The sequence below is a fragment of the Myxine glutinosa genome, chromosome 11, assembly GCF_964187855.1.
Source record: "Myxine glutinosa chromosome 11, kmMyxGlut1.1, whole genome shotgun sequence".
In the NCBI taxonomy this organism is placed as follows: domain Eukaryota; kingdom Metazoa; phylum Chordata; class Myxini; order Myxiniformes; family Myxinidae; genus Myxine; species Myxine glutinosa.
In genome coordinates, this window is record NC_136271.1 from 122,820,618 (window position 1) to 122,835,378 (window position 14,761).

Genomic DNA, 14,761 nt, shown 5'->3' on the forward strand with positions numbered 1-14,761 from the left:
TTTCCATCACTCTTCTCAACCAGTCACTTTCATCCTTCCTCAACACATGACCAAACCATCTCAAACTGTTTCTCTTCACAGCATCCATCACAGGCTCTATTCCCATCATATTTCGCAATTCATCATTTGTCTTCCACTCTCTCAACGATACTCCACACATCCACCGAACCATTCGCATTTCCACCCTTTCCAGCCTTCGTTGCTGCTCTACGTTCATTACCCATGTCTCGCTCCCATAAATCATAACACTTCTCACACATGCAGCCACCTTTCCCTTCAGCTTCAACGATACTCCCCTCCTCGTCAGCACGCCACTCAGTTCCCGAAACTTCTTCCATGCACATCTCACTCTAGCAACAGTTGCCGAGTCTGATCCACCTTCTCCATTCAGCATGGCTCCGAGGTAGCAAAAAGCTTTCACACCTTCCAGCTTCACGCCGTCTCCAAGATCCAACTCAATATTTCCTCCATCTGCAGTTCCCTCTGTGCACACCTTACACTTGAATGTAGCTGCCACACTGGTTAATGACCCTCTCAAACCACTACATTTTTGATGAACCCACTCAGCGCACATTGTACATTGAATGGAATTCACTCCGACACCCTTCCTGCACACAGCACACGGCCACTTCCCAGTTCTTTCCACCTCACCACATGCTTTACCACTTGCCATCACCTTCGTTTTTCCGATATTCACCTTCAGACCTTTTGTCTCCATACATTCCTTCCACCTGTTCATCTTCTCCTTCAGTCCATTCTTACTTTCTGCAATCAACACCAGATCATCTGCAGACAACAACTCCCACGGTAAACCCTCCTTTACGTTCCGAGCCAGCACCTCCATCACAGCTACAAATAGTAGTGGACTTAGTACCGACCCCTGATGCACTCCCACCTTCACCTCAAACTCACCACTGTTCCCGTCCTTCGTCCTTATGGCTGTGCACGCTCTTTTGTACATTGCCATTACTACTCTGATCAAGCATTCCTCCACTCCTAACTTCCTCAATGCCCATGTCACTATTTCACGTGGAACCCGATCGAATGCTTTCTCCAGATCAAGAAACCCAAGAAACAACTTCTTCCTCTTCTCCATGTACTTCTCCTGCAACTGCCTCACAATAAAAAGCGTGTCTGTCGTTCCTCTTCCTGGCATAAATCGAAACTGCATTTCGTCAATCTTCACTTTCTTCCTTATCCTCCTCTCCAACACCCTTTCCAATACCTTCATTCCATGCTCCAATAACTTTATCGCTCGGTGTGAGCCACACTCCAGAGAGTCACCTTTCCCCTTGTGTAGAGGGACGAGGGTACTCAGTTCCCAAGTCACTGGAATGCGGCCTTCTTTCACCACCAGATTACAGATCTCTGTCATTCTCATCACACCCCAACTTCCTGCTGCCTTCAACATATCTCCCACAACTCCCGTCGGCCCTCCCGCTTTTCCACTCTTCATTGCTTTTATCGCTTGGGCTTGGGCTTTTATCGCTAGCCCTGGTGTTGGGCTAGCGGCTAGGGTGCCAGCTTAGGATCCAAGGATCCTGGGTTCGAATCCCGGTCGATCGCTGAATTAACGCCAGGGGGGTTGACTCAGCCTGTCATCCTTCCGAGGTCGGCTATTTGAGTACCAGTTCACTGGTAATTCCCTGCTTGTCGTAAAAAGGCGACAAAAAGGGTTGGCGTCAGGAAGGGCATCCGGCCGTAAAACATTGCTTCAAAAAGGGGACCAAAAACAACAACAACCACGGTCCCCGAAAAGGCCAACCCCCGCTTTGCGGGGAAAAATGGCCTCTAAACGGTGGTATTGCTTTTATCGCTTCCTCAACTTCCTTCTCGGTTATCTTCTCTGCTGGTCCTAAAACCGGAACGAAAGAACATTTGCGAAATTCCCTCCTTCTACCAATGCCTCGTAATTGCTGGATTATTGTATATCCTGAGTAACCAACAGCCATAGCAAGGTTTTTACAGCATAACCCCTGACCTGTTGAACACTTTGTGCTGCATGTTACTTGAACAGCTAGTCAAGATGATATCATGTTAAAAAAGATGCCAATTTAATAAAGGGAACCTTTAAGAAATAAATAAACGTCTCGGTCGAGTATAATGGATTTCTCAGATATTTCAGATGTTGAACTCAGACTCATTAGCGAGCGTATTGCAAACTCTGATCGCACCTTTCTCTCTCTCTCTCTCTCTCTCTCTCTCTGGATTGTGGTCACCAATTGCACATGGTTTTCAATTATGAATTCTTTAAAATCCTGTTTTTGAAGGCTTCACACGCAATGACATACAAGCTTCACATATACTCCATTAGTTTCATTTCTCCCTTTCATGTTTGTTTTGAAGAGAATCATAGTACCTTTCACTCGGTTCACTTGTATTTTATAATTCTTCAAAAAGGGAATCGTCATTTTCTTCAGCCGTTGCTTCTTTCTCTACAAAAGAGTGGACTCAAGAAGGAGCTAAATTGGAGAGGGCAGCAACTTAACAGACTATTCGAGGGTCAAAGGGAAACCGAGAGACAAACCAATGCACGGACACACTCATTCTACATATTAGTATCGATTGTTGAATTGTTTCATTTTGGGTACTCTGTTTATTCTCAACTTCTTGAGTTGAACAACATCTATAATCGGCTTCTTGTTCCTGTTGCTTTCACAAACCTTTTGATGTCACTTGTGAGCTTCCACATCATTTGTTATCCCATAACCTGTCTTGTGGGTAAAACGTTCTGTCTACAGAGACTGCTTGTCTCTCCTTTCTGTCTTGCTATCTCCTAGTTTCTTAGTAATGAGCCATAAATTTCGGGACTTTCCGTCGAGCACTCCCAAGATTCCACGCAAAACCAGCACTATATTATTTAAATGTTGTCGTTGTCTTTTTTTTTTCAATAATATGTCTGGAGGTTTCTTTGATTTGAGCCGTTTTAAGACTTATGTTTTGGATTGATGTTTACGAAAAAAAATTCTCCTCAATGCACAAGCCGACTCTTGTGGTCAGTGTATTCGATAGTCCAGCTGAGTTGAGACTCGACCATCTTTCATAGCCCATTGTTGGGTCTTTCTGGTTTTTGCTTTAAATTAATCTGCTTTTTAAAAACATGTGTCTGGGTTCATGGAAGAGAACAGCCTAACAACAGTTTTTAGGATCAACAGCTAGAATGCGATGACGGAGAAACAGGAGGAGAAGGATGTATTGATTCACACACCACAGCCCGAGAAAAGTGGCTGCAGATGAAGGAGGAAGGGAGTTGGAAATAGGAGAAAGTGTGAGATGATACGCTATTGCAAAACTGTGTAAATGACAAAATCGAGGTGGTCTTGGGTGTACCCAACCTGTTTCACATTAATTATTATATTATTAACTCGTTACATAGACTATGATCCGTCAATCATGTGTGTGCAGCATGTTCCTCACTGAGGACAGACTCGTCACCAAGATGTTTCTGAAGCTGAGAATCATTATCAATGGAATCCCTCGAGATGAAGCAGAGTCTACGGGCCTATCACTTCGCCATCACTGAGAGGTCGGTGGTCTTGTCTGTCTTCTTCCACCTCATTTCTGGTCTTGCACCTTTTCCCCTCTCCGTGCTTTGTTCCGACAGGTATCTGCAGGATCCACGTGGTTAACCATCAACCCCCTCCTAGTGAAACTGCCAAGAACCACTGCTCACCTCCACTCAATTATTCCTCTTTTTACCTCTGCCACCAAAGGTGGATGGAGGTTATGTTTTCACTCCTGTCTGTCCGTTTGTGAAAATAAATTCTCAAAAAGTTGTGGACGGATTCGGACAAAATGTGGCAGAGATGTAGCGGTGAAGAAAGCCCTCTCCAACGAAATGATTAGATTTTGGTGAAGATCAGGATTGGGATCCGGCTACAATAATTTATGAAGTGATTCTTCACCATTGGGAGATAGGGCCAAAAATGATACGTAGCAGGATATCTCAAAAAGTTGTGGACGGATTTGGACGAAACTTGGTGGAGAGGTCGGGTGTCTGACAAGGACGATTCGATTCGATTTTGGTGAAGATCTGAAAATGAATTCGGATATGAGAATTATTTAATTTTTATAGTGATTCTTCACCATTGGGAGAGGACTAAAAACGATACATAGCAGGATATTTCAAAAAGTTGTGAACGGATTTAGACGAAACTTGGTGGATAGGATGGGTGTGTGACAAGGAAGAATCGATTCGATTTTGGTGAAGATTTGACTGTGGATTCGGATATGAAAATTATTTAATTCTTAAGTGATTCTTCACCATTGGGAGATAGGGCCAAAAACGATACATTGGGAGATAGGGAGTCAGAGAGATCATTGATGAAGACCAGAAAAAGCACAGGGCCCAGAACACTGCCTTGGGGACCTCTCCAGCCTGAACAGGAAGAGGAGATGAGAGAAACCCATTCAGGGCCACACGTTGACTACAACTAGAGAGGAAGTCCGCCAGCCATGCGTGGAGATTTCCATGGATACCAAAGGAGGAGAGTTTGGTGATGCAGGATATCTCAAAAAGTTATGGATGGATTTGGACGACCCTTGGTGGACATGTGTGTGTGTAGCAAGGAATTATCGATTCGATTTTGGTGAAGATCTGAATATGGATTCGGATATGAGAATTATTTATAAGTGATTCTTCACCATTGAGTGACATGGCCAACCAGGCGGAGGTATGCTCTCTACTGAGTGCCGTTCTAGTTCCCACCTGTGGAGCCACCTTCCATACTCTCCTCAATGTCGTTCTGCTTTCCAGGTCTTCAAGACAGCTGTTCACCATTATCTCAGGTCATCCCCCATTCAAAGCTATGATCTTTTCTACACCCGTTAAACCACCCCCATCTCCCAAAATGTTGCTGGTGTATCCATATTGTCCACCTCTTGTGTTCTCCCATAATCGTCATCGTCACCTGCATCCCTTGTTTGTCCATCTCTGTCTCTTTTTTTTTTCTTCTTTTTTTTTTGTATACAGAATCGAGGCTCGTGAAAGAGCTAACATTTATTTCACAAACAAATCGAACAGACAAACGAAATATATAAAAAGAGGGAGCGGAAGACAAGATGGGGAGATAAGGAGGAGGACACAAACAACATTTGAGAGCAGGGAGATGTGTGGGAGGGAGACAGCTTGGGGGGAGGAGCCGTGGGAAAGGGGTGGGGGGGGGGGGGGGGGTGGGAGAAGTATAGAACACAAGGACACCAAGGACTTCCAGGACAGAAGTTGGTATTTCAAAAAAGTGGGTTTGGGGTGAAATTAGCGGGGGTAGAAAAGATCAGGGTTTTGGATGGGGGAAGATAAGAGATGGTGGTGAACAGCAGTTTTATAGACCTGGAGGGTGGAGTGGGATTGAAGAGAGTGAGGGAGTTTGTTCCAGAGACAGGAGAAAAGAGGTATGAAGGAGTGAAGGTGAGCAGAGAGTCTTGATTTTGGCAGTTTAACCATAAGAGGGTTGCAGGCAGATCTTGTGCGACCTGTAGGAATATTTGGGGGACAGAGCCCAGAGAGAGATGGGGGGGGGGCAAGGCCAGAGAGGAGTCGGTAGAAGACGGAAAGACCACCAACCTACCTGCGGTGAGTGAGTGAAAGGCCCTTGGAGTTAGCTTCATCGCGGGAGATTCCAATGATTCTGAACGCTTTGGTTTCAACAGCGTGAAGACGAGCTAGGTGTGAGGCAGGAGCACCAGCCCAGAGGGGAGAGCAGTATTCCATTGAGCTGCGGATGTAAGCCTTGTATGTGGTGAGGAGCTCAGGTGTGCCAAGGAAGGACTTTGCACGACGGAGGATGCCCAGTCGGCGACTGGCTTTGGAGGCCAGATTTGAAATGTGTTTTTTCCCAGGAAAGATCATGGCAGATAGTGAGACCCAAAAGCTTGAGTGACAGAACTTCTTGGAGAGGACTATTCAGAAAGTGGATGGGAGGGTTGTCCAGTCGGTCGTTTCGGAGAGACATCATAAGAGTGTGAGATTTGTCAGGATTGAAAGACATGTTCCAATTGTTTGCCCAGTCTGTGATTTTGTCCAGGTCTGCAGAGAATGAGGAGGCTGCAGACTGCCGATCTGAGGGATGAGGAATGCAGCGACAGAGAGTAGAGTCATCAGCAAAGAGATAGAGAGGATTTTCAAGAGAGTCAGAGATCATTGATGAAGACCAGAAAAAGCACAGGGCCCAGAACACTGCCTTGGGGAGCTCCAGCCTGAACAGGAAGAGGAGATGAGAGAAACCCATTCAGGGCCACACGTTGACTACGACTAGAGAGGAAGTCCGCCAGCCATGCGTGGAGATTTGTTTGGTGAGCAGAGCTGGGTGCCAGACCGTATCGAAGGCACGTGATATGTCAAGGGAGACAGCTCTAATTTCCTGTTTGGCATTGAGGACCTCCATCCATTGTTGAGAAAGCAGAAGCAGCATGTCCAGAGTAGAGTGACCAGGTCTGAAACCAAATTGATGATCAGAGATCAAGCCATTGGAGAAGAGGAAAGATTTCATATCCGAAGCAATGATGGATTCCATGACTTTGCTGATAATTGGGAGAAGGCTGATTGGTCTGTAGTTGCTAGGATCTGTTTTTGCACCTTTTTTGTGCAAAGCGGTGATGTTGCCTGATTTCCAAGCAGATGGCAGATGACCTTGAGCAAAAGAGAGGGTGAAGAGAACAGAGAGAGGGAGTGAAAGAGCGTAAGAACAGGATTTTATTTTAGAGCATAAGAACTCCGTAAATTCTAATTTACGTGAAAGAGCGTAAGAACAGGATTTTAGGACCCGTGGGCTGATGCCGTCACGTCCAGTTGCAGAATCAGAGTCGAGGGTTGACAGAAACTTTTCCACCTTGTCAGGAGGAAAGGACACGGAGTCCAGGAGCAGCTGGGTACGGTGGGTACGGAGAGGGATGGGTTTGGGACACAAGATTTAGAGGCAAACACAGAGTTGAGGCATTCCCCTTTCTCCTGCTGTTCCATTTATTATGTTGTGTCCTAGCTCTTCGACGAGCCGAGACCATGTGTAAAGTAATTAATTAATTAAAATAAAAAAGTAAAAACAGAAATGAAAAGGCATCATCGCTTTGCTTCAATCACCTACAATGTGTCAGTTTATTGGCATTCGGTCGCTAATGTTGCATCCCTATCCCAAAGAGACTGGAAACGGTTCATTTATCTTGTCTTCCGAGCTGAGCAAACAGAGTAGACAATTACATATTATATACTGTACAATAAACACTTCTTCATTCTGCATTTCACAGGTGGAGCCCATGTAAGCAAGCACCTCAAATTTCAAATTTGGCTTGTTTGATCTTCCTAGCTGAGCAAAGGTCATTACGTTGGGATCTTTGGACTCTAATCCATATACAGTAAGTACTATAATGATTCTTCCATGGCCTAACCCTAACTCTCGCTTGTAATTCGTATAACAGGACAATGTCTTCTGATGTACTTGTCCGACCTGTGATACAAGATAAGATCTTTTTTTGGCCTTAAATATTTGGGGGAAATAAAAAGCATTTTTGATCATTTCCAGTTGTGGTTGTTGTGGGAATTGGACTTGTAAACATAGTCACATTACACCTGGTTTATAATGAAGATAATCAAATCGGATACCTTGTATGAATTTCAGTCCACAAACCTTGACACAGTCACACTGAGATCCAGAATGAAAATAATGGTCCTTTTATTCATTAGTTATTAGATATATAGTACGAGGTATAAACATCATTGCAGCATTTACAGGTAACTATACACAGACACATCTTAGACACACGTCATGATACACAAATCAATGGACAGGAATAAATAATATATTCATATAATCACGGAACAATTGCAATTATAACATCGAGTAAGGTAGAGCCGTCAGACACAGAGCCCGCAGGTGAGGACGTTCAGGATACTCAACTTATTATATACAGGATTGATGAGGTTATATACAGGTAATGCATCTTGTGCACCTTATACTCTAAAATAACAGGATAGGAACAAGATGCTGTGTTTGTGTTGACCTGCAGGCAGGGGCACTAGTGATGGGGAAGATGTAGCATATCATACCATGTGTTATTGTTTGATGTTAAGCTATTGATATCTACGAACATGCTGGTCGAGGAAAATACGTAGGAGGATCACATGTTTTGAGCAAATAGCTTGACAGTGAAAGGACGTCATTCTCCTCCCGACTGGAACGTATTGCCGACACAAATCATAGATGAAAGGGTTAAATTTGCAATGTGATGCATCCGGCTCGTATAACAAGTCTTATCGCCTCTTGCATTGAATATATGTTCTGGGGAGTCCAGAACAGAATGATGCAAAAATTATATAATTTATCTACATATGTATGTATATACAGTCACGTGAAAAAGTAAGTACACCCCATGTAAAGTTTTGCCTTTTTCAACATATTTCAACATACAGCTATTTGATCTTTATTTCAACAATATTGATAGATAAAGGTGATATAATATAACAAATATCATGAAACATTTACATTTTGTAGTCCATTGTATAATTTAAATAAACATAAATGCAAATTTCACATGTGGAAAAAGTAAGTACACCCTTGGCTCTAATAGGTGGTATTGCCCCCTTTGGCAGAAACAACCTCAAGTTGGCGTTTCTTATAACTGTCTACCAGTCTTTGACATCGACTGGGAGAAATTTTTGCCCACTCCTCCATGCAGAATTCTTTCAACTGTGCGATGTTTGAGGGGTTTCTTGCATGCACAGCTCGTTTCAAATCCCCCCACAACATCTCGATGGGATTTAGATCAGGGATTTGACTTGGCCATTCCAGAACCCTCCATTTCTTTCTTTTCAGCCATTCCTTGGTGGATTTACTTGTATGTTTAGGGTCGTTGTCATGTTGCAAGGTCCACCTTCGGTTGAGCTTCAACTTTCCGACAGATGGCCTCACATTATCCTCAAGCACCCTCTGGTACAATGAAGAATTCATAGTGGATTATATGATGGTGGGCTGCCCAGGCCCTGATGCAGCAAAGCTGCCCCAAACCACAATATTTCCACCACCATGCTTTACAGTTGGTATCAGGTTCTTGTGGTCAAATGCTGTCTTTGGTTTTCACCAAACATGTGTTCTGGTACTGTGGCCAAATAGCTCTCTCTACCTTTGACTCATCTGACCAGAGCACATTGTTCCAGAAGTGCTGGTCTTTGCCTTGGTGTTCATTGGCAAACTTTAGTCTTGCTCTGATGTTTTTTCTGGACAGCAAAGGTTTCCTCCTGGCACACCTCCCATGTAGATCAAATTTGTGCAGCCTCTTTCTAATGGTAGACTCGTGCACTTTGACATCAACAGTGGCAAGAGCTACCTGTAGGTCCCATGATGACATTCTGGGGTACTTGGAGACTTCTTTCAGCATCTTGCGGTCTGCTCTCGGGCTGAACTTGCTCGGGCGGTCTGGCCTGAACTTGCTCGGGCGGCCTGGCCTGAACAAGTTGGCAGTTGTTTGGAATCTTCTCCACTTGTAGATGATCTTCCGGACAGTCGAATGATTGATTTCAAATTGTTTGGAGATCTTTTTAAATCCCTTCCCAGACTCGTAGGCATCTATAACCTTCCTTCTGAAGGCCTCAGAGAGCTCTTTTGATCTAGGCAAGGTGATGCCGCACACTTCAACCACAAAGAGCAAACCAAACTAAATGTCTGAGGTTTAAATAAGACAGGTTCCTCCAAGATCCTCTCTAACGATGTTCTAATCATTTGCACCTGAGCTGGTGCACCTGATTCTAATTTTAGGTATTTGAAGTAGTGATAAATGTAGGGGTGTACTTACTTTTTCTACATGTGAAATTTGCATTTATGTTTATTTAAATTATACAATGGACGACAAAATGTAAATGTTTCATGATATTTGTTATATTATATCACCTTTATCTTTCAATATGTATGTATATATTTGTATAAATATGTATAAATAAATATATACACTGTATAAATGTATAAATATATACACACATATTTGTATAAATATATACACACATATATGTATAAATATATACACACATATATGTATAAATATATACACACATATATGTATAAATATATACACATATATGTATAAATATATACACATATATGTATAAATAAATACACACATATATGTATCAATTTTTTATGTGTAGTACTCTGCAGATAGTTGTTGCCGAAGCTGTTTCTTGACGGGGGTTGTACTGGGAGGTTTACCATTGCCCTCCAAGTATTGTTTGTCCATGCTCCATACTTTTAAAATGCTGGGATTCAAGCAAGGAAGCAGCACGTACCATTTTAAAACTCTTTGGTATGACTTGGATGGGGTTTGAACCATCGACCTTCCAGACTCAGAGTTAACTCTCTAACTTGCGTGTGCCATGGTGGCATTTACCTGGCTACACAGGTGTCAATATCCTTTCTGTGTTAGGACTGGTTGGGGGAAGTGCTTTGTTTTCAGGGTGTCGGCAATAACTCGCCTGCTCTTTGTTGAAAGGCAGTGAGATCTTTAACATCCACCAGTTAACAGATAGGTATCCTCAGCTAATTCTGTCATGTGAATGACATATATGTGAATGACACAATAAATCTCCTCAATGGGCATGGAGCTCAGCTTGCAGCTACCCTTGGGTGAACGATGGTGTTGAAGTCCTTCTGATGCTCAACATCATGCTAGCTCTTTGAGTGGAGTTGTCGTTCTTGTTTGAGCAGCTCGTTGCTGGTTTGTGAGCTTGAGTCGGGCAGGACATACAAGATTGTCTTGTAACAACTCATCGTGTTGTCCTTCAAGCGGGGGCAACCGACTCGAGCGAAGAACTCTCGTAGCCCAAGCCCCGCAGCGTGCATTGTACAAAATCCCTGTAACGCTACCCAACACCATCAAGACAAATGTGGCGAGCAAGCCTAAGACAAGCCACCATGTTTTTGAGTACGCACCCCAATGATCAGCTTGGGTCTGCATTAGTGTAATGTGCAACAGGCTTTGCTTGTGCTGTGCTGGTGACTCCAGTTTCACCTTTTCATTGTGGATCAACAAATTGTTTGTAATATTTGCTACTCTCGTGTCTGTATGTTGTTCACACCTCTTGCCAAAGAATCCCCACGGGCAGATACAATGGAAGGTCCCGTCCATAACATCCGCACATTTCCCTCCATTGACACAGGGCGCATCGTGAGGGATTGAAGAACATGGCAGGTGTTTCATGCAAAGACGCCCACCGAAGCCTGGAGCGCATTCGCAGCGTGGACCATGACCCGGAAGCACATGGCATCGGGCTCCGTTGGCACAGAGTCCCGAACAGGCGTCGATTTGAGCGGTAAGCTCACAGCGCTCACCCAAATACCCCGGACGACAGATGCAGGTGTGCTTTTCCGCCCATCCGTTTGCGTCCTCACATGTTCCGCCATTCAGACAGGGAGTCCTGCAGGAACAGACAAACTTAGGCAACGGCATTGTGCGGTACATCCCCAAATCTGTCTGTCCTACTTCATGTGACAACATCCATCATGTGACATCCGGCCTAATGTCCATTTGAGGGACGGCACACTTTGTGAAGCAATTAGTCTGCGAAGCACCGATCCTAGTTTATAGTTGGGTCGTGAATCAAACCCAGACAAGACAAATCAAAGGTAAGTGCAATACCTCTGCACCATCCAGTTATTTATTTTATTTTATTTTGTATACAAGATCGAGGCTCATGTAAGAGCTAGCATTAATCACAGAAAGACAAACTGATACATAAAACATATGATAAAGGGAGCGGGAGACAAGATGGAGAGCAGGGACATCGGGAGATCTGTGGGAGGGAGAGGGCTTGGGGGAGGAGGCATGGGAATGGTGGGGGAGGTGGGAGAGGTAAAAAAAGACATGGACACTGCAAGGACTTCCAGGAAAGAAGTCGGAATTTCAAAAAAGTGGATCTGGGGTGAATTAACGGGCGTGGAAAAGCTCAAGGTTTTGGATGGGGGAAAATCAGAGATGGTGGTGAACATCTGTTTTAAAGACCTGGAGGGAGGAGTGGGATTGAAGAGAGTGAGGGAGTTTGTTCCAGAGGCGGGAGAAAAGAGCATTTTTTTTTTGTATACAAGATCGAGGCTCGTGTGAAAGGTAACATTAATCACAAAAAGACAAACTGATACATAAAACATATGATAAAGGGAGCGGGAGACAAGCTGGGGGAGAGAGAGGGAAGCACACAAGTACAATATTTGAGAGCAGGGACATCGGGAGATGAAGTTTTCAGTTTGATCTTTTCCTTCAGTACTGCTTTTTATTTCTGCTTCTATCTCGCTCACTATTGCGTACAACCATCACAGCAAACCACACATTGCAACTGATAATCTACTGCACTGTTTTATTCCAAATAAAATAACAATTTAACAGATTCATTTAATACTAGCAAAGTGTAGGTGGGGTGGGAGGCCAAAATCTAGAAAAAAAAATTGTTTTGAGAAATTTTATGAAAACTCCCACCCACTTTAGTACATGTGCAGGGACCCCAAAAGCTGCACAGAAATTTTATTTCGATGGGGCAGGCCGCAAAACTATGGGAGTCGAACTGCGTGAAATCAGTGTACCTTTATCAGTGTATCAGTGATGATGCTCGAGCTGATAACAACGACGATGTTGAGAAATTAATGAACCAGTAAATGCTTCCACATGCGGTAAATGGCGAAACTGCGAATGCCGAATGGTGATTTTTTTGTGAATTAGGTCACAATCCGAAAATAGTAAGCATCTGATAAATGCAAAGTCCGTCCGGGTCCGCTTTGTATTTGGACTTCTTCATTGAGCGAAACATGACGAAAACAGCAGCAACACAAACAAATAGACGATTTTAGGCGACATGAACCTTTTGACCTCAAAAGTGACAGGCTTCAGTGACCCAATATGCAAATCTTGCTCAAATTTCAAGTCAATAAGATGGAAGTTGATGCTTTTGTGACCTTGACCTTTGACCTTTTAACCTCAAAACAATCGCCTTCTAGCGTTTTATTGGTGAACCAATTCAGTGACCCGATATATAAATTTTTTTAACATTTTAGGTCAATCGGATGAAAACTGACGATTTTATGCAACCTTGGGGCTTGACCTTTTGACCAAATAATTAATTTGCCTTCTCCATATTCTCATAATAAAGTTTTGTTGAAAATTTGAGGACAAAAGCTCAAATGGTAAAAAAAAGTTACGGCTTGGACAGACCGACGGACAGAAACATAGAAGTGATTGAAAAATTATCATCTTTTCAGTGATTAATTATCAGTGATTGCATAATTAATTAATCATCAGCAAAGTCATGGAATCCATCATTGCTTTAGATATCAAATCCTTCCTCTTCTCCAATGGCTTGATCTCTGATCGTCAATTTGGTTTCAGACCTTGTCACTCTACTCTGGACATGCTCCTACTGCGGTCTCAAGCATGGATGGAGGTCCTCAATGCCAAACAGGAAATCTGAGTTGTCTCCCTTGACATATCATGTGCCTTCGATACGGTCTGGCACCCAGCTCTGCTCACCAAACTCTCCTCCTATGGTATCCATTGAAACCTCCACGCATGGCTGGCGGACTTCCTCTCTAGTCGTAGTCAACGTGTGGCCCTGAATGGGTTTCTCTCATCTCCCCTGCCTGTTCAGGCTGGAGTTCCCGAAGGCAGTGTTGTGGGCCCTGTGCTTTTTCTGGTCTTCATCAATGATCTTTCCGACTGTCTGGAAAATTCTCTCTATCTCTTTGCTGATGACTCCACTCTCTGCCGCTCCATACCTCATCCCTCACATTGGCAGGCTGCAGCCTCCTCACTCTCTGCAGACCTGGACAAAATCACAGACTGGTCAAACAAGTGGAACATGTCTTTCAATCCTGACAAATCTCACACTCTCACTATGTCTCTCCGAAAACATCAGCTGGAAAACCCTCCCATCTACTTTCTCAACAATCTTCTCCAATAAGTTCTGTCACTCAAGCTTTTGGGTCTCACTATCTGCCATGATCTTTCCTGGGAAAACCACATTTCCAAGCTGGCCTCCAAAGCCGGCCGCCGACTGGGCATCCTCCGTCGTGCGGAGTCCTTTCTGGGCACTTCTGAGCTCCTCACCACATACAAGGCTTTCATCCGCAGCTCAATGGAATACTGCTCTCCCCTCTGGGCCGGTGCTCCTGCCTCACACCTAGCTCGGCTTCACGTTGTTGAAACCAAAGCTTTCAGAATCATTGGAATTTCCCGCGATTAAGCTAACTGCGAGGGCCTTTCACTCACTCACCGCAGGCAGGTTGGTGGTCTTTCTGTCGTCTACCGACTCCTCTCCTGCCTAGCTCCCCCAGCTCTCTCTGTGCTATGTCCCCCAAATATTCCTACAGGTCACACAAGATCTGCCAGCAACCCTCTTATAGTTAAACTGCCAAAATCAAGACTCTCTGCTCACCTTCACTCCTCTTTTCTCCCGCCTCTGGAACAAACTCCCTCACTCTCTTCAATCCCACTCCTCCCTCCAGGTCTTTAAAACAGCTGTTCACCACCATTTCTTATCCACCACCATCTTCCCCCATCCAAAACCTTGATCTTTTCTACCCCCGTTAATTCACTCGAGATCCACTTTTTTGACATACCAACTTCTTTCCTGGAGGTCCTTGCAGTGTCCATTTGTTTTTACCTCTCCCACCCCATCCCCTTCCCCTGCTCCCTCCCCCCAAGCCAGAGGGCACAGATCTCCCTTCCACAGATCTCCTGATGTCCCTGTTTTCTACTCTTGTACTTGTGTGCTTCCTTCTCTCTCCCCTTCTTTTCTTCC

At 44.1% G+C, this 14,761-nt stretch overlaps 2 protein-coding genes across 3 annotated transcripts in view; both read right to left on the reverse strand.

Moving 5' to 3' along the window:
- The window catches only part of CDKAL1 (CDKAL1 threonylcarbamoyladenosine tRNA methylthiotransferase), a 612,415-nt gene that overhangs the window by 193,368 nt on the left and 404,286 nt on the right, over positions 1 to 14,761 (reverse strand). The window lies entirely within an intron of this gene.
- The window catches only part of LOC137436273 (uncharacterized), a 100,105-nt gene continuing 95,483 nt past the window's right edge, over positions 10,140 to 14,761 (reverse strand). Inside the window, exon 6 of the mRNA XM_078765929.1 lies at positions 10,140 to 11,395. Within this exon, the coding sequence (XP_078622055.1) occupies positions 10,642 to 11,395 (754 nt within the window). The 3' untranslated portion in view covers positions 10,140 to 10,641. The remainder of the gene's footprint in view (positions 11,396 to 14,761) is intronic.